The sequence below is a fragment of the Platalea leucorodia genome (assembly GCF_965183815.1).
Source record: "Platalea leucorodia genome assembly, chromosome: 18".
Classification (NCBI taxonomy): Eukaryota; Metazoa; Chordata; class Aves; order Pelecaniformes; family Threskiornithidae; genus Platalea; species Platalea leucorodia.
This window is the reverse complement of record NC_138840.1, coordinates 9,012,379-9,031,644: the sequence shown is the minus strand read 5'-3', so window position 1 is coordinate 9,031,644 and position 19,266 is coordinate 9,012,379. Positions and strand designations below refer to the sequence as shown.

The 19,266-nt window shown below is 61.1% G+C and overlaps 1 protein-coding gene across 1 annotated transcript in view; it reads left to right on the top strand.

Annotated features, from left to right (window-relative positions):
* Positions 1-12,885: 12,885 nt before the first annotated feature.
* Positions 12,886-19,266, top strand: part of RUNX3 (RUNX family transcription factor 3) — a 37,780-nt gene continuing 31,399 nt past the window's right edge. The window contains exons 1-3 of the mRNA XM_082329870.1: positions 12,886-13,170; positions 14,088-14,244; positions 18,800-18,904. Of these exons, the coding sequence (XP_082185996.1) occupies positions 12,910-13,170; positions 14,088-14,244; positions 18,800-18,904 (523 nt within the window). The 5' untranslated portion in view covers positions 12,886-12,909. The remainder of the gene's footprint in view (positions 13,171-14,087; positions 14,245-18,799; positions 18,905-19,266) is intronic.

The following is a 19,266-nucleotide window of genomic DNA, read 5'->3' as shown; positions in this document are numbered from 1 at the left end:
CCATAACATAAACATATTAAAAAGAAAAAGGGAAAATAAAAAGAAACAATGATTTTCCATTCCCACTGGAAGCAGCGAGTGCGTTTGGAACATGAGGAACGTATTACTCAAGCTATTGTAAAATAAAATATAAAAACAACCAAAATAGGAGGAGAAGGGAGAGATTTAAAAAGAAAAAAAAAAGCCTCAGTTGGGAAGGGAGACACTGAAAAATGGGCTTTTTTTCAATAATCATCTCTGCCGTGCAGGGGGCCCTGTAGAGGCCTGACCCTTGCCCCCGGGAGGGACAGATCCTGGATGGAGGGATAAGAGGCGCCTGGGCTCGTGTTTCCCCTTGGGGGGGATGCAGCCCCCCCGTGACGGCTGGGAAGGGACCTCCTGCCACCCTGGAGGGTCCCGTCACCCCAGCAAGGAGCATCCCATCAGGGATTCGCGTCCCCGAGGCGCCACCAGTTTCACGGCCACGATTCGGGGCAGCTGGTGGCGCGGGATGTGCTAGCGGTGCCCCGAATCACCGCCAGCGCCGGCCACGCGTCCCCCAGCCCGCCCCGCCGGCGCCCGGGGCACCGACCGCCCTCGCTGAGGTTTCACCGGTGCTTTGGCACCGTGGCGGGGTTTGACCTCGTAACCACGAGCTGTCGGCGCGGGGAAGCCGCGTGCCCGCGGGGGCCCGGCCGGGAGGAGGCACCTTCCAAGGGTCTTTTCCCCTGGCAATGATGGGATTTAGAGCTCTGGGGCTGCTTTTTTTGGTTTTTTTTTTTCCAGTTGCTCTGTGTGTGTGTTTATGGCAGCTATATTGGGATGTGATTTCACAAGGCAGCATGGTTTGTGTTAAAATAGCTTCTAAAAAAAATCAAAACAAAATGGTAGGAATGATGTTAGCGGCACAACCCTGGACCAAAGTCTGCCCTGGCTTCTCGCACCCTCTGCGCCTCCTGGGTCCCAGCCAGGGCTCAGTCTGGCACGGGAACAGACAGACAGACAAAGGGTGTCGCAAACTCTCTGTGTGCCGATGGGGAGCGCGCCAGTGCCCGTGATTGCGGGACAGGGTGAGCTGGTCCTTAAAAGATATTTATTGTGTTAACGAGCCCTGGTCGGGGCTTTGCAAGAGGTTTCCCGCATGGCTCCGGGTGCAGCACCAGCATCCCAGGACGGAGCCGACAGCACGGGGTCCGTGTGTCCGTTAGACGCGGGTTGGTTAAATAGTGCTGCTCTTGCAGCTGGAAGGGAGTTTTCTTGGAGGAAAACCTCAGCAAGTGGCTGGAGCGGTTGGTTTCTGATCGCTGGAGCGAGCACGTGGGTTATTCCCAGGAGCGGCACATTTCCTAACCAGCAACGCAGCCCGCGCGCGCCTCCCGGCCAGCCGCTGCCGCTAGCGGGGCTGTTACAGGAATATCCCCAGCTGTAGCTCAATTTCTCTCCCAAGGAGAAGCCAAAAAGCCGGGGAGGAAGCTACACTCAATTACAAATACTAAAAACTCCCGAGAAAATTGCCTATTTCTCTTCCTGCTCATATTGCTTACAAAATATTTAAAGGAGTATTGCTCCCTGCGCCCCACGCTCAGCGATGGTGGCTGCAAGCGAGTGGCAAGAAGATGCTGGAGCTGGGAGCGGGGCCACGCGTCGATGGGGTGCACGGAAAAGCCGGGGAGGCTGTGTCTTCCCAGCCTGGCAGACATTAAATGCCAGACATGGGCTGCGCTGTTTCCCTTTAAACTGGAAGCATATGCATGCAGATAATTTAAGGACAGAGCACAGTGCCGTGATTTCAGTGACTTGAAGTCAGGAATAAACTACTTAGCGGGGATTTGTGAAAGGCCGTGCCGTTTTCCCTCATTAGGAGAGAGAAAGTGCCGGCCAGAAAATGTAAAGACTAAATCAGATGTGCTGTTCCAAAATTAAGCCCTTGTTCTGCAGCTCCTTTGCACCGCGCTGCATTTTACTGGCCACTTTTGTGCCCAATTACCTTGAACCCTGTAATTAAACACCTTTTTTTATTAGCCCTGGGTCGGTTTGGAAAATCTCACCGAATGAGTGAGCCTACCACTTTTTTTCCATAAAAGTCAGCAAAACTGGCAGGCTGGGAGGAGCAGCCCCCGCCCCGACGCCTCGTCCCGGAGCGGGGTGGGGGGACACCCACCAGCATCTCGGCCCCGTTCCCATGGGGCTTCCATCCCTTGCACGTGCTCTAAACCTCCCTTAGCTCTGCAGCTAGCAGCGGCAAAGCCTTTCAGACCTGAATTTACTCCACGTTAGTGTCATGCATTTGCTTTTGCATCCCGAGCTGGGCACAGAGCTTCACTTCACTTGGTTTTTCCCAAAATATCACGTTTCTGCTCCCTGTGAGCTCTGTTTCAGCAAGCGCAGCAGCCCTGCCATCCTAAGCAGGGGCTTGACCCGCTCTTGCAAGCCTGGGGGCTGCTGAAATCCATCCCCGCTTGCTCTCCCGTGTCGATGTGGGGACTTCTGGTCTGTTGTAGGAAGGGCTGAGTTTGGGTCGGGATTCCGGAGATGTTCCGTGGGGGAGCGGGTGCTGGTGGGACCTCGGTGCGCATCCGGGTGCTGCCGGGAGCCGGAGCTGGGCAGTTCAGTCCTGAGTCCTCCATCCTGCAACTCTCCCCATCACCTCCCTGCCGCAGCTGGAGGTCAGTGGGAGAACAGACGCAGATGAGAGAGCTCCTGCTCAGCCCCTGCCTTGCTTAACTCCTTTGGGCCCGAACTGCGCTAGCTGGCACCACCAACACACGTTTTTCTCCTGTCGCTCGCAGGGGCTCGATCCCGCTGTGATGCCAGAGTTCATCTTCATTTACTCTGAGACAGCAGTATAGGATATTATTAAAATGCAAAACCATTACTCCTATTTACTAGAAATATGTGCCTGTCCATCCTCCAGGGTTTGTTTTGCCCAGGTAGCCCCGGCCAGAGGGGACGTTCTCCTTGAGAAACGTGGCCCTGCACGCTGTGGTGGGATCCAGCCGGGTGGAAGACAAATGGGGTTGGTTAACAGCGATGAAAGGAGCCCACAAAAAATGTTGAATCTGTGATGGTGGGAGGGATTGGGACCCCCAGAGTCAAAGCTTTGGGTCCGTGGTGGAACAAGCGGGACGCCTACGATGCCGGCTCCCAGCGCCTCCATCCCGGCTGCGCCCAGAGCCGGACGCCCTTGGCAGGAGGGGTTCAACGGGACGGGCAGTGCTGGGATCCCTCCTGCGCAGCCTGGGAAGCCAACACACGCTTTGGTGCAGGCGGTGGATTAGCCAAGCCCTTAAGGTGGCATCTTTTAGTAGTTTCAAACCTCTTTCTACCTCGACAGCCAGCAGACACCATTTAACCCAATGCCCTGCAGAAATCATTGCTCGGGCGGTCGCTCTCACCATCCCATCCCATGTCGGAGGAGATGAAATGCCCTCACCACATCCGACGAGAGCTGGGGCACTGGGATATGCTCCCGAGATGGGGAATTCATAGTTTGTCTCCCCAAACTTTCACCGGAGACATCCCACCTCCTGTCCCCAACCACCTCTGCGGTTCCACTGCCGCCATTCAGTGGGTGAGCAAAGCCGACCCTCGCCGCTGGGAGATGAAAAGATGCCGATCCTGCCGAAATCCAGCCCGCTTGCATCCCACTGACGTCCGTGGAAGCGGGGAGCGCTCGCTGGCGGCAGGATGGGCTCGTCCCCGTTGCGCCTTGAAATGCCAAGAATGCGAGTGCGAGCCTGCCGGGGCTGGCGGGGCTTTGCTCGGGTTAACGTCGCGTCTCGGGGGCTGGCTGAAATCAGGGGCTCCTCGCTGCCGGAGGTGGGATGCACGCGTGGTGCCGGGACCGTGTTGTGTGGCGGGGTCTGGTGCAGGGGGTTTGCCGTGGCCAAGGGGTGGGAGACGGGGGAACCGAAGCACTTGCCGGGGAGCCCCTGCGCAGCGCGGCCGGGATCCTTGGGGAAGGCTGCGGCGAAGCTGCGCGTTGGACCCGGACACCTTGCTTCCCTTGCCAACGCCTTCTCCCGGAGCCCGTGCTTCCTCCCAGCGAGGGGCTGCCACTCGGCTGGAGGAGAAAATGTAAAAACGTGCTCGGAAACCACCAGTTTTGGAGGGTCAGGCAGGGAGCGGCTCAGACCCCAGGACACGGCTGAGGTTGCGTTTCGCAGATAAGATCCCCTCTCTCCCCACAGAGCTGGCTGCTCGTGCAAGACCAAAAGCCGCTACCGTTTTGTCTGGACAAGTTCTCCATTTCTGTCCTCTCCAGCCCCAACCTGCTGCTGAACCGCCCCGACTTCCCGGGCTGCTGTCTGGGCTGGGGCGAGGAGCCCGCTCGTGGTGGCAGCCAGCGGACCCAGGCGGACGGGCACCTCCTGCTTGCATACCAACTTTTATAAGAAACTTCTGCAAAAAAACCAAATGAGCTCATGCTGATGAGCGCGGGGCCAGGGGTTGATGGAGGCGAGCAGGCATGGTTCCATCTCCGAGCTGCTGGAGATGGGTGAGGAGCAACCAGTGACTTAACAGCGGTTCCTAAATAACATCGTGTTTGATTTGTCTGAATTCATAGCCAGAAACCAGAAAAGCACCTTCTGCGTCGTTCTGAGCCTCTGACTAATTCCTCCGAGTCGGGGATTCGTTCTGTGCCCGAAGGGATGCCTAAGGGCTGGGTGACTTCGCAGGCTGAAGCCTCGCGGGGGCTTGTTTGCTGGAGCTACTCTACAACCAGCAGACTTACGGGTGGGGGATGTCGGGCAAACTCACACCGATGGGAGTCTTTACGGAAGGGCAAATACGAAAGCAAATGTTTGCACCGGAAAAAATAATCCGAGGAAGGAGCAGAAGCAACGCAACCCAGAGCCCATCTAGTCAAAGTGGTCCGACCACAGCCCTGCTGCGAAATAGCATCACCCGGACTTATTCATAGAAGTGAAAGTAGTGAATAATTGCAAAAAGCAAATGAACCTGGAAAAAATGGCGCGGGCCTGCAGGACAATTTGCACCGGGAACCAGAGGCCAGTTTTCTCAGAATGACTTTGCTGTGGGCGAGTCGTTGACGGCAGTTTGAGGTTGCTCCATGTCGCTGCTGGAGGATCTTCACCGTTTCTCCTGCGGGTTGCCACAAATTCTGGCAGAGATGGCAGAAATCAGGGATTGATCACATAGGGAGGATAAACACCTCGCGTGGGAAGAGCTGGTCCTTGCCCAGGACCGTATTTTTTGTGGAAAATGGCCGATACATTGACAGAAATGTTTGGGGTGCAATCGTGGCACTGGCATTGCAAAAGGGCTCGAACCAGGTTCCAGCCCGAACCCCATCTGTATCTTCTGCCTTGAGCAATAAGGTCGAGTTAATGAGCCGTGTGTGCTGGTGGTTTCATGGGCAAGCTGCCTGAGGAGCAACCCGCGGCGGGCCCGGGGCGACGACCGAAGGCAGAGATGCAGGATCTGCCCGCGGGGCTGCGCAGGCAGCTGCCTGCAGGCGACCTGCGCGCTGCCGGCCGTTTGCTCATGCTCCACACCAAGCAGCATCGCAATGGGCCGGAGAAACGCGCTGCCAGCCGCCTGTTTGCATTTCTGCAGCTGTATGCGGTGCTGCTTGGTGCAGACCTTGCAGCTTCGTGGGGCTCCGTTGCTGCAGTCAGTCCCGTTCTTCCCGTCCCTGACCTCTGCCTTTAAATATCAGTTTTGGGGGGGTTTCCAACCCGTTCTCTTGCTGGAGAACAGCTATCAGCCACCCTGTGCTGGCACCGCTCCGCAAAGCTCATCTGCCTGCAGACAGGTGGGGAAAAAACCTTGCGTGGATGAAAGCTGGAGGATTAGGCACATTTATAAACCACGCATGTATAAAGCACCTCCTGTGATCTGCCTCCCTCCCAACCCGCCGGCTCTGCCTCTGCCAGGGCTCAGCCCAGGCAAGAGAAATGGGGTAGCCACCTCGGGGGGGAGATGGGGCAAGCACTGGGGCTGAGGCAGCAGGGGCGGAGATGCCCATGCCGGTGTCACCGCCGGCCACCGCAGCGGGCCGGTGGCTCTCCCGGCGAGGCGTCGCAGGCTGAGGTTTGGGGGGGAAACTCGGCGCCTCCAGCAAGAGGATATTCCAGGAAGGGCCTTGGAAATTTAGCAAAGCCGCCGCGAGGCATCTCCGCTGCCCTGCGGTCAGCCAGCATGAGGTGGCACAGCCTCGTCCTCCCCTTCGGAGCAAGATGCAAGCAATGCACGAGGCCGCTGTGGGAAGCAGATCTGTGGGCTGCCTGCTTAGAGGGGTGCCCGGGGCTCTCAAATCAGTGGGGTGCCCTCGGGGTGACCGGGCTGGGTTCCCTTTGCGATGCCCACGTCCCACAGGGAGGGTCAATGGATAGCGTGCTTGCACTTGCCTGTAAAGCTGCTTTTGCTGAGACGTGACCCTCAGATGCTCTACCAGACCTGAACCAAAAGGGAAATTGGAGTTCCCTGTCTGACGCCAGCGCCCGTCGCAGGCAGCTGCCAGCGCCCTCCGGGGGGGATGAGCACCCGTTTCTGTCCCCACATCCCAGGGGTATTTGCAGACATCACAGCAGCTAAAGCTTTGGCGAGGTTTGCTGCCAGCCGGGTGCCCTTCGCAGGGAGGTAGGGGAATGTGAGCGGTTCCCAAGGTTCACTTTCTCTCTCTTCGCATTTGACCTCCCCGAGGGGATCGCCCGGCAGCCGGAGCCCAGCACATCTTCGCTTCGCCCCGCCACGGCTCCAGCACGTACCCCGGCCGCCGTTTGGGTGTGCGGGTGCGAGACCCTTCCCCAAGGGTCCCTGCAAACCTCAGCGTAGCAGGGGAGCACTGAGCACCCATTTGATACCCAGCATCACCCCAACATTTTGGGCCAGGCTGTAGGGAACAGCGGTGAAAAATGCTCTTTTGGAACCGCATTGCACATTCAGTCACCGTAGAGGGACAGGAGGTCGATTTTCCCACCCCGGCGGGGACGGGGACAAGCGATGGGGCAGTTTTGCCAATGCACGGCTATTTTCCCAGGCAAGAAACGGCTTTCTGCAGCCTTTTCGTGTCGCAAGAGTGCTTTGCTCAGCACGTGCAGGAGGATTTCCCTGCGCCCCGGCCCTCGGCGCTCTGCCCGGGAGCCCTTCCGTGACAGCAACTCCTCCGAGCACCTCTCCTTGCAATTCGAAATCATATCGTGCTTTTCTGCGTCCACCCCGTTGTACTTTTCTCGTCGTCATGTGCCTTTCGGTTCCTCTTTCCACCATCCAGACGTTTCCCCTTTTTCTTTCCTTTGGAATTTTTTTTTATTTCTCCCTCTGTCGCGTTTTGGGTTTTGAAGGGCTTGGCACCACCCCAGGCTCCGGCAGCACGGCCGCGGGACGGGCGCTGCCCGCGGCCCCGGCGCTCAGTCCCTTCCCTCGTGGTTTCGGCCGTGCCGGGCGCCGGCGGCTCTGGGGAAGGTCTGTCCAGGGGTCCCAGGTGCCCCATGAAACACTCGCCACGACCTCAGCCATCTGCCTTCCAACGTGGGGAACGGACCCGTTGGCGATGCCTCCGTGCAAGAAGAGCCCTCCTTCCCCATAGGGTCTGGCAGGAGGCGTCGCACCCCCCTAAAACTCCTCCGAAAGCCCCGAAGAGAGAGAAATTCCCGTGAACTTGAACAGCTCTGAACAAAGCCCAATGTTTCCAGTCGTGCTATCCACCTTTGGGCATTCTTGGAGGGGCTGGGATGTCCTTAGGTGCTCCATAACCTTTGCATGAATAGTTCCTTTTCTCTGCATAAGCACATTCTTAAAGGAGCGTTGGGCTTTCGTTCTCCACTTACTTCAACCGTTGTACTTCTCTGTTCACTTGTTTAAATCAAGCATAAAGCTCTAACTGTTCTTTGAATATTTATGACTAGTTTTTATCTCATGCCATGCATACAAAACATACTTGATTTCTTTCCTAAAAGTTTTTTCAAGTGCAAAGTTTTAAAAACATGTGGCTTTTATTGCAGGCAGGAATGAATAACAGCATTCCACCAGTAACCACATTAAATGGAACAGTAATATTCATATGCGTAAGGGCAAAAGCTGCCTTGTTTCCTATTTGCAGTCGAACTCTGAAATTAATTAAGAACTAAAAGGATCTGACAGTCATTAGGATCTTTTAAAAAGGAGTGGAAGTGGCAGATGGGACCCACGCTCCAAAAAGCTCGGCCGTGCTATCAATAGCACAGAGGATGTGAGCCCTGAACATGCTCCTCATTGTCGGGCGTTGTGGGGACAGGAGAATCGCGGTCCCGGGCAATGAAGAACGGCGCTTTCGTGACTTCAGAACCGCAGGATTCACGTCAGCCGCGCTCGTGCTCCTAAGTCGCTTCGCAGCTTTTGAAAACCTCATCTCATCCCGTCGGCGCTGCGCACGCTCGAGTATTTCTGCTACGCCCGGGGTGCAGGGCGGCCGCCCGAGGCCGGTGCCGGGGGAGCGGCGGGTCCTGGCTCCCCTCGCGCTCCTTAGGGAGACGACGGATCCCCCGCCGGCAGCGGCATCGCTCCTGACTCACCCCGTGCGTGCGCGGGGGGCTCGCCGCGCTGTCCCCGAGCGGCCGAGGACACACGTGTGGGCGCCGGCACGCGTGGAGCGTCTCCCCGGGGGTGCTGATTTTGGTAATTAAATGCACTGGTGTAAAATGGGGAGAACTGGGAGGACAGGCAAGCCCCAAAACTGTAGGGAGAGTCAGCAACCACTTCTCTGGTCGTGGCCGTTTCCAGTCCTTCAAATGATGGTGAATGAAACCTGGTCCCAGGCAACCGGGCGGGAATCTCGTGTTGATCTTCCCAGGGAACAGCATTTCATGCCAGGATCTGAAACTCTTACTCAAGTCTTCCTCCTCCTCCTCCTCCTCCTCTTGCTGCCCCCAGCAAGGACCCTGGACGCCCGGTGCCAGGGCTGCGTTTGCAGACAGCGAGGCGAATCTGGGCAGCCGCGGCTCCCGTGGGGTTAACGCGTGTCCCGGCTCAGGATCCGACGTCGGGCTGCAGCCCCGGCCCTGGCAGCGGGTGCTGAGCCGGGTCTCCCCCGCTGCCGGCATCGCCCAGCCCCGGGCCGCAGCGGCCGCCGAGCAGAGCCCCGCTGCAGCCGTCAGCAGGCCGCTCTCGCAGCGGGACCCTGGCCCCAGCGCAGGCTTCCCCCGATCGCTGCCTGGGGCAGCCGCTGCCTTGCTCCCCCCGCTTTCCCCCTATTTCTTCCCCTGAGCCCCGCAGCTTCCTCCCGCAGGAGCCTCCGCCTGCGGCGCCCGGAATTGCCCCGTGGGAGCCCCTTTTAGCGGTGACACTCAGGGGTTAAAAATTGTCACCATCGTGCACCCCATTGGACCCAGCATCTGTTGTTTGATTTATGAATGAATAGCACGCTCCCTCCCTGCATGCTGCTCTCAGATCCCCTTCCCTTAACTACAAAACAGATCCAGACACCCGCATGGCCCTACTGAGCGCCGTGCTCCTGAGAGGTCTGAGGCAGATTTTGCGATGAATTTTTAATAGAAAACTTCCTATAAGCCTCGGCACTCGCTTCCTTGCCGTCGAAATGAGTGGCTCTGCTGCTAAATAGCAGCTCAAACGAATTAAAAACTACAGAGGAGCCTGTAAGGGAAGCAATCCCAGCGAGTAATGATTTAAAGAGCCGCTGACCTCCCTGCGATGTGAACAGTAGCTTTTAAGTATTTGAAAAGAGGCCCATGCAAATCCTGGGTCTTATACTCTATTAACCTCCTCGGGAGCGCAGGGAGGGTGGCGGAGGAATAATCGCCACGTGTTGATGCCTCCTGGTTTGCGGAGGACGGAGCAGCGTGAGGTTTGCCCCATTTGAGACTCGGAATCCTGCTGGGCTGGAAAGGATAATTCAAATGAAGGATAATTCCCGCGAGGGCACGGTGCCGCAGGTCGCACAGCTCCGGGGTGCCTTTGCTCGCTTGAACGCCTCTTTGCAAAGCAGCCGCCGGGTTGCTCTGTGGGCTCTGCACCTCCGGGGTCACCGGCCGGTTTGGGGCTGGGGGCAGCCTGGGGTGCCACCGCTCTGCGTTTCGGGTCTCGTCTTCTATTGCCGCCAGTCGGCGACCGGCTTTGCCCCCGCGCAGCGAAGAGCAGGGCCGCGCACGGGTTGTGGGGGTGCGCCTGCGTCCCCCTGCCCTGCAGCCAAGAGCAGGCCCGGGTGGGCGGGCAGCGGGTGCCCGAGAGGGCGGCTTCTGGGGCAGGAGCAGGACGCGGTACCCCGCACACCGGGAACGCCCAGGGATCGGCTCAGGGTGCTCCTGGGGAGCCGCTGTGTTACCTCGAGGGCAGCGGGGGAGGTATTAGGGGCCCTTTCTAACAGGTTGCTCCCAGTATAACGGGGGATTCCAGAGCTGCGCGGACGCAGGGCTGTGAGCGGACGCAGGGCTGTGAGCGGCCCTGCGCGGATGAAGCAAGCAACCGGGAACGGCAGGAGCTGGCAACGGGCACGGTGCCGCCGGGAGGCAGCTCTGCCCTGCCGGGCCCGCAGTCACCCCGTGGGGGCCTGCGGGACGGGGCGGGCAGCACGGCGGGGCCCTGCCCGCCGGTGCGGGGCTCTGCCCGCCGGTGCGGGGCCACCCGCCCTGCAGGGCGCCGGGCCGGGGGGCACCGGCGGCACCTCCAGCGCTGCGCGGGGCGGCTGGGCCAAAGGCGGGGCGGCTCGGGGGGGCGGCTCGGCAGCGGGCAGAGGCAGGAGAGGCACGGCCGGGGATGGGGGGGGGGGGGTCAGGGGCCGGGGCCGCCCCGGCCGGGGATGGGGGGGGTCGGGGGGCCGGGGCGGCCCCGGCCGGGGATGGGGGGGGGTCGGGGGGCCGAGGCGGCCCTGGCCGGGGATGGGGGGGGTCGGGGGCCGGGGCCGCCCCGGCCGGGATGGGGGGGGTCGGGGGCCGGGGATGGGGGGGGTCGGGGGCCGGGGCCGCCCCGTCGCGCCCGCCCCGTCGCGGAGCCGCCACGGCGGAGCCTCGGCGCCAACTGGCGGCCGCGCCGCCGCACTGCAGCGCATGCGTGGTGTGAGCCCCCCGGCCCCCCCGTGCCCCCCCGGAGGTACCGGGGCTGGGGGGGGGGGGGGGTACCGGGATGGGGACGTGCCCAGCCCCCGGCAAGGCCCGGCCCGGGGCCGCGGCAGCCCGGCCCGGCGGGTCCTCCCCGCCCTGCTCCGGGCTTTGTGTGGGTCCCCCCCGCTGCTGAACGGGGGACGGAAAATAGAACTGAACCCGGCGGCCGCTTTCACCTAAAAAGGGCAGGATTTCAGCGCCGGTGACTGCGGGAGACGGGGCGACACGGGGGGCTGGCGGCCGCTCCCCCCCGGCACCGCCGCCCCCCGGGGCCGGTCGGGCTCGGAGCTGCCCCCGGCACCGGCCCGACGGCGGCGGTCGCCCGGCGCGGCTCCCCCGGGGCCCGGCGCGGCCACCCGCGCTGCCTCGGCCGGCGAGGGACCCCCCGCTCCCTCCCGTTAAAAACAAAAATCTTTTTTTTTTTTTCTTTTGGGCAAACGCGGGGTTTTTCTGGGTCTTGCGAGCAGCGGGATGCGGAGCCCGGCCCGGGCTCGCCCCTCCGGGCGCTGCGGCTTGCGGAGGAAAACGTTTCATTAGTTTGTGGAAGGAGTTCAGGAAAAAGAGAATTTTTTTGTCTGTTGGGGTTTATTTGTGTTTGTTTTAAGGAAAATCGCGTTTCCCATCGCCCAGCGCCGAGCTGGGAACGCTGCGGCCCGGCCGGCCCCGCTCCGACGGCCGGGCCCGCTCCCGGGGCAGCGCCGGGCAGCGCCGGGCAGCAGCGGGCGGAGCAGCCTCCGCCTCGGCCCCGGCTCGGCCCCGGCCCCCGCCCGCCCCGCGGTGCGGCGGTTCCGCGGCCGGGGCCCCGCGGGCAGCCGCGGAGCGGAGCGGACCGAACCGCACCGCCGCCTTCGTTGTGTTCCCGCAGCACCGGTGGCTTCGCCACCAATTTTCTCTCCAACGATTCCGGCCGGAGCCGCCGGCCCTGCCCGCAGCCGCAGCCCCGGGGGAGCTGCCGGGACCGCCGGAGATCGAGGCGGTTTTCAGTTTTCTGGGGGGGGAGGCAGAAGGCGGAGGGCGGGGAGCGGCGGTTGTCAGCGCGGGCCGCGGGGCGAGCCGCCCCGCCGGGGCCGCGGGTGCCGGCCGGCCCCAGCGGCTGCCCCGCGGCCGAGCCTCCGCGGGCGGCGGGGAGGCGGCGGGGGCCGTGCTGTGCTCGCAGCCGCGCTGCACGGCGGTGGCTCCGGCCCCAAACCGGCCCCATCTCACCCCAAAACCCGGCGGCGGCGGCGGCGGCGGCGGCGAGAAGCCACCGGGGCCCCGACGTGCGCCCGCCCCGCCCGGCTCCCGAGGCCACGCCCATTCACCAGAGGCCACGCCTCCTTCGCGAACGCCACGCCCCCTCGTTGGCGGCCACGCCCCCTCGCCCCGCGGGAGCCGGGGGGGTGGGCGGGGACAAGGGCCCCCGCGGGCTCCCCATTGGCGCGGCGCCCCGTCCGTCAGGGCGCGGCCCGCCCCCCCCGGGGCCGGCAGTAAATACGGTACCGGGCGGCGCGGCTGACACTTGGAGCCGGATTCGGGGCCGCCCGGCGGAGGGGACCCGCCTGCAGCCCAGGGCGCCCGGCCGCGACGTGGCTCTGCCGGGGCTCCGCGCCGCCTTTCCCCGGGCGGGGCGGAGGGGACCGCAGCGAAACCGCCGGGAACGAGCCCCGGAACCGGGCGGGAGAGACCGACCCGTACCGCGTTCCCCGCGCCGCCCCGCCGAGGACGGCGGTCTGCCGGGACGGAGCGAGGCAGCGCGGGGCCCGGCCGCCGCTGCTGCCCCCGCCGCCTGCCGCCGCCGAGCCCCGCCGCAGCCGAGCGGTGGGCGCCGGGCCCCGCCGGGCCCCTCCTCGTCCCCCCCGGCCGCGGCGGCTCCCTGACGCCCGCCGTTGTGATGCGTATTCCCGTAGACCCGAGCACCAGCAGGCGCTTCACACCCCCCTCCACGGCCTTCCCCTGCGGTAAGATGGGCGAGAACAGCGGGGCGCTGGGGGCCCCCGCACCGGGCGCCCGGGCTCGCCCCGAGGTCCGCTCCGTCGTGGATGTACTGGCCGACCACGCCGGCGAGCTGGTGCGCACCGACAGCCCCAACTTCTTGTGCTCGGTGCTGCCGTCCCACTGGAGGTGCAACAAGACGCTGCCCGTCGCCTTCAAGGTAAGCCGGGGGCTGCGGGGCGCGCTGCGGCCGGGCAGGTAGCCCCGGCGGCTCGGAGGGACCGGCTCGGCCCCGGGCTCGCCCTCCGCCCCGACCCACTCGCCTCTTTCCCTCCGCCCCTTTCGCTGTAACTCGCTCCTGACATCACCTCCACGGGAGCGCGGTTTATTATTTTTAATCAAGTCTCCGCATTGCCCCGCGGTCACAGCATCTTAGATATTCCGTACAGTTAGGAGCTCTCAGGCAACTTTGAAGTTTAATGAGAGTGGAGGTTAATTACCTTCCTGGGAGAGGGAGAGAGAGAGGCAGGGAAGGGAGATGTAATCTGCAAAAAGAAGGCGCAGAGCTGAAGCACCGGCACCGGGCTGCGCTGCCCCGGCTCCCCGCGGCCGCCCGGCTCCGCTCCCCCGGGCCGGGGCGATCGGCCGGGGCCCCCCGGGCCGGGGCCCGGGGCTTGGGCAGCGAGCGAAGCCAAAGCCCGGCGGGAGGAGAGGCGGGGGAGCCGGGCAGGAGGCGGCGGAGGCCGGGGGGCTGCAGACCGGGTTGCCCCGCTCGGCCCGGCGCCGGGAGCTCGCCGCCTCCCCCGGGCCGGGCGCGGAGCTCCGGGGCCCGGGCAGCGGCCGCCCCGCGCTCGGCAGCGCTTTTTGGGTTTTTGTTTCCCCCGAATCAAACAAAATAAAAGCGCGATTCCCCCCGGCGGGGCCGGGGCGGCCCGGCCCCCCCCGCCCCGCGGAACCCCTTTTAACCCCTTTTTTAGCCCATTTTCCCCTTCCCCCTCCGGTTTTCCAGCCTTCCTCGGGGGCACGGGTTGCTTTTGGTTTTGCTTTGGGTTTTGGGGGGTTTAGGGGGGAAACCGCAGGGCAGGTTAGCTCCCGTCGCAGATAATTTTAGCCTAAAACCCTCTCGTCCTGCCCTAGGTCGTAGCCCTCGGCGATGTCCCCGATGGGACGGTGGTCACGGTGATGGCGGGGAACGACGAAAACTACTCGGCGGAGCTCCGCAACGCCTCCGCCGTGATGAAAAACCAAGTAGCAAGGTTTAACGACCTCAGATTTGTTGGGAGAAGCGGCAGGGGTAGGTACCGGCTAGGAAATGGTTGGCCTTTTTATTTCGCTTTTTTTTTAAGATAGGAAAAAAAAAAAAAGCTTTAGTTTTCTTTTATGTTTAACGGCGCATTTCTCGTGGGCCGGTGGTTTCGTCGCCGCGGGCTTGCGGGCAGGGGGGAGCCCCCCGGCCCCGGAGGGGTGCGGGAGCGGCTCGGCCCCGCTCGTCCCGGGGCGCCGATATGTCGGGACAGGGCGGCGCAGGAGGCGGCCCCGCTCGGCCCCGCAGCCCCCGCCGCCCCGGTGCCCGCGGCGGGGGCGCTCAGGGCGGTGACCCCGCCGGCGGCCCCTTTCGAAACGGGGAACATGGGGCGTGCAGGGGAAAACGGGGCCCGGCGCGGCGCCGAGCGGCTCCTTGCGGCCGGGAGATGCGGGAGGCGGGCGCGGAGCCGCGGCTGCTTTCGGGGGGAGGTTGCCTCGTTTTCTCCACGGTTGTCGCATGGAAGAGCGGGGCAGAAATGTTATTTTCTGCCCGTCGAGGCTGGCTCTGTCCTGTAGCTCTAAAGGGATCCCGCTGCTGGCTTTTTCAAAACGAATCGGGACGGGAACGGGGCTCCCCCCCGCCCCCGGCACCTGAGCTCCGGGCGAACAGAAATTCAGCTTTTCGTCGCCAGTAACACTGCGGAGCGAAGCCTTAATTGTTCACTTAAACAAAAATAAGAATACCGTATTTTAATGGCCATACGGCAGCATTTTCTCAAAGGCTTCGAATGTATCCACGCAGTGTCAGATATATTTTGACTTCTCTGCATTAATTAAAAGCAGTGATGTTAGGAATTATTTGCATGTAATAACTGTTTACTTGTTCCTCTTTATGAAACTTGAATAGTTTACATTCTTTCATACATTTCCTTTTTCCTGTTGGCTCCTTCTCCATGTTGCAGTTTCTTTAAAACTCTCCACTTAACTGGTTGCAGGTTGATGGATGGAAAATGTTTTTCTTTTATGAATTAAGCTTTCATTTCTGTAATCAATTATTCTCTTAGGCTCTTTCTGTTTTTTTTTTTTCATCCTCCTTACACAAATTTCCAAGCTGAATGCAACCCAATCTCAGCTTGACTGTTGAATTCATTATTAACTTTCCTCCTCTGCAGTCCCGAGCCCAGAATTAACAGTAGTTCATGGTCTCCTTCCTCGGGCAGAGTCCTGGCAAATACTCATTGCAGCAGTGGAAACACCTTCGCTGCCTCTAACAGGCTTCGGCGCGAGGAGCGTAACTCAAGTGCTGATTTATTTTATTTATTTTTTTTTAATATAATCTTGTGGGATGAGGCTTTGTAACGTTTGCCCAGGAATAACCCCCCCGGGCTGGCGTGAGGGCGGCACAGGGGGGTTTTCTCCCAGCGTGAAGCCTGTGCTTCGTTCCCCGGGTACGGCCGGGCTTTCCCGGCAAGGGGCTCTTTCAGACCTCTTTAGCGTGAAAAATCGTTGCTATTGAATTTTTATTCTGGGTGCCGCGCTTGCTTTCCCTTCTTTGGCGTAATCTCTGAGAGCCCGGTGCTGGTTTTGTTTATTCCGGCAGAAATCTGGGTTTGCTACGGAACAGCTCGGCGGAGCGGAGCTCTGCGTGTGCGGCGATGCTTGCGGCGATGGGATGCGGGGACGCGGCCGCCGTAAACGCGCCCCATCGGCCTCCGCCGACGGCCCCTGCCTGTGCCGGGCTGCGGGAGCCCGCTAAAATCAGAAGCAGCGAGGCTCTCGTTTTCAAAACGACTTGAAATGGCTCAGAATTGGGTATTTTTAGTATTAACGTGTCTGGGGTCACTCCCCGGCACTGTGAGCTGGGAAGAGCCGGTCCTTACCCCCCCACTACCCCCCGTGTGCAGGACAAAGGGAGGGGAGAAGGACCAGCTCCCCTCTGCTTCAGTCTAAAAAAAAAAACAACCACAAAACCAAACCCCTTTTCTGCTCAGATGGCACCGTATAAAATGAAAGCCAAGGCCAACGGGGTGCTGCGATGCCTGCTGCGCCTCCCGGCCGGAATATCCCCGGAGCGCCCACGGAGCCGTGGGTGCTGCCAAACCCACCCGGGAGCTGGGATCCAGCCCCCCGCAGCCGGCAAATCGGGGCTGGGGCACGGTGGGAATGAGTAACCTCAGCCCGGCTTCCCGAGAAGGCGGGAAATGAGTAAAAATGATGCTGAGTAATAATTGTCATTTTCGATTCATGGGAGGATTTTTGAGAGCTGTTAAGAGAAGTAAAAATGGCCCGGCCGGCTCCGCGCTGCGGCCGTCCTCCCCGGAGAGGTGTTCGTGTCTGCAGCGAGCAGAGGGGGGAACCGAAATGCAGGGAAGTTATTGCACATGGAGAATAAAAAAATAAAACTAAAATACAAAAAAAAAAAAAAAAAAACCAAACCCCAGATGCAGTAGTAAGTGGGGGAGCCGGGCATGGAGCCGCTGGGCTCAGCTCCCTGGGCGTGCGGGAGGGTTTTGTGGCTCGCAAGCCCGGCTCGCCTGCACGCCGCCTGCTCCCTCGCACGCAGCCCCAGGGCTCCCTCCCCCTGCTCCCCGCCCGTGACATTTCCTAAATAATTGCTCACAATAATCCTCATCCCCGCACCCCGGTTCCGTAACCCTTTTGCCAACGAGAGCTCGGCGTTGGCTGTGCTCTCCGCGGCCGCGCCGGCAGCCTCCGCGCTTCGCAGGCTGCGGCTCTGCTGCGCAGGTTCTCAGCGCGACCGTTTCACCGAGGATTCAAATTGTATTTGGGAGGGTAAAAAAAAAAAATAAAAATCCTTTTTGTGCAGAAAATGAGCTGAAGGCTTGCACAGTGTTTAGTCCTGTTCTGAAAGCTGAGGTAGGGCATGGATTGATGTTTGCTGTCTGCTTTAAAGCCAGCGTTTCCCCCCTCCCTGCCGTTCCCGGAGAGAAACTCTCCCACCTGGGATAATTGCAGGATGTTCTCCGGAGGAGATAATTTCATTTTTCCGTTTATTCTTTTTTCCTTCTAGCTGTATAAATACTGTTTTGTTTTGCTATAGATGTTCTCAGGTCCAACCCTGCAGATAGATGATGGTCGGGATCTGAAAACCCCTAATCCCTTTAGGGGAAAAGGGAAAGGAGGTGGTTTCTTACTGCATTTCTTTGTGAAATGAAGGCTGGAGGAGCTAAGGGCTATTACACGGGCATTTCCAGCCTGATTCCTGCTGGGGTTTATACCTCCGAAATACTCGATACCTTTGAAATCGGACGGCGATTGCTCTCGGGGGAGGTTGGTTAGAGCGGTTTGTTCCCTTGCCTGTGCAAACTCCCCCCTTTACCCAAGGGATTCCCGAATCTGGGGAGGCGGCGGGAGAGCGGAGGCCCTTCCCCGTGGAGACCGGTGCGTGGCGGGTGCCCCCCGTCCGCGGGAAAGGCCTCCGCTCTCCCACCGCCTCCCCATCGGCTGGGGGTGATGGCGATGGCAGCCGGGATCGGGCAAGGAGAGGGCAGAGGGGCTGGGATGAAGCTGCCAGGGCTGCAGGAGGTGAACGGGTCTGGGGTCAGGGTGGGTGCTGGGAGGGGAGAGCGGGGTGGTACTGGGGTGCAGGTGTGTAACACCCTCCATGAAGCCAAAAGCGTTTTCGGGCTGCGGATGGAAACCTGTTCTGCTGGGGCGAGGCATGACTGTTGTCTTCTTGCAAAATTGGGCTCCCAAGAGCTTTTCGCTGCTTTGCCCCTTTTCTTTGTTTTTTTTAAGAACGGTGCCAAGCTCAGTGCTACAAAAGCATCCCTGACAGCCCCCATGATGGTACCCGAACGCTTTCCCAGCAGCGGGTTCCCGCTCCCTGGCCAGGGCTGGGAGAGGGGGACAGTCCCCGCAGCCGGCAGGGCCAGCTCTCTGATGGCCACTTCTGGTGGCCAAAGCTGGAGGGATTCAGTTCCCATTTTGCAGTTTCCAGTTCCTGGCTCTGGCCCCCGTGCGCGGGCTGCGGGTGCCCGTACGGCCGGGAGCCCTGGGCAGCTCCCCTCCAGACGCCCGTCGTGCGGGCATCCACGGGGCCAAAGCCGGCGGGCTTCCCCCGCAACCACCAGCACCCATTGCCTGCAGGCTGATGCCATCTCACCAGCTTGCTCCCGCAGGAGCATCCCATGGGCGCCAGGACCCAAATCCATCCCTTGCGGAGGGGGTCCTGCATCCAGCGCCACATTTCGGGGCTGGATTCCCATGGGAAAAGGGGAGGCACCCGAGCGGGAAGGCACCAGGAAGCGGCTGTGGGTGGAGGGGTCGATGGGGGGACAGGGCAGGGGAGGGGGGGACAAGTGACTTTTCCATCCAGGAAGGTCCTGGCTCCCGCTCTGAACCGGGTCCAGGCCTCTCTCTGCTGCAGCCAGCCGAACCCCAGCGGGAGCCAGCCGAGCTTTGTGTCTCGGCAATAATGTCTCATAAAATTAAATGATGTGTGTGTTGGAGTTCGGTGGATGTGGATATTTGTGTCTGAGCTTGCTCCAGCAGGAGCCTTTTGCTCCCATAAGAGCTGAACCCATGTGAATATCCTCATTTTTCATGGCTTTTTTTTTTTTTTTTCCTCCCACCCTCCTTAGGAAAAAGCTTTACCCTGACGATCACCGTCTTCACCAACCCCACCCAAGTCGCTACCTATCACCGAGCCATTAAAGTCACCGTAGACGGACCCCGGGAGCCACGCAGTAAGTGATGGGTGTTATTTGGCATGCACCGAGGAGCGCGGGGGGCGCGGGGGGCCGAGCTCGCCGGGGCCGAAGGGCGCAGGATGCCTCTGCGGCCGGGCAAAGCCAGCCGGGGCGGGCGGCGTTCGCAGCGCGCAGAGGTAACGAGACGGCGTTGGCGTGGCCGAGCGAGCCCGAGAGCGCGCGCTGCGGCGGGCACGGCTTGGCTGCTTTTATTCTCTCCGCACGCAGGCGTGCGGCCCTGCCTGCTGCTTGCATCCCATCGTGGAGGGGTGGTTTTACAGCCCCCGTCCTCGGGGTGGTTGGGATGTAGGGAAAATGCTTTGGTCTTCGTCAGCAAAAATCCACAGGACTCGAATCTG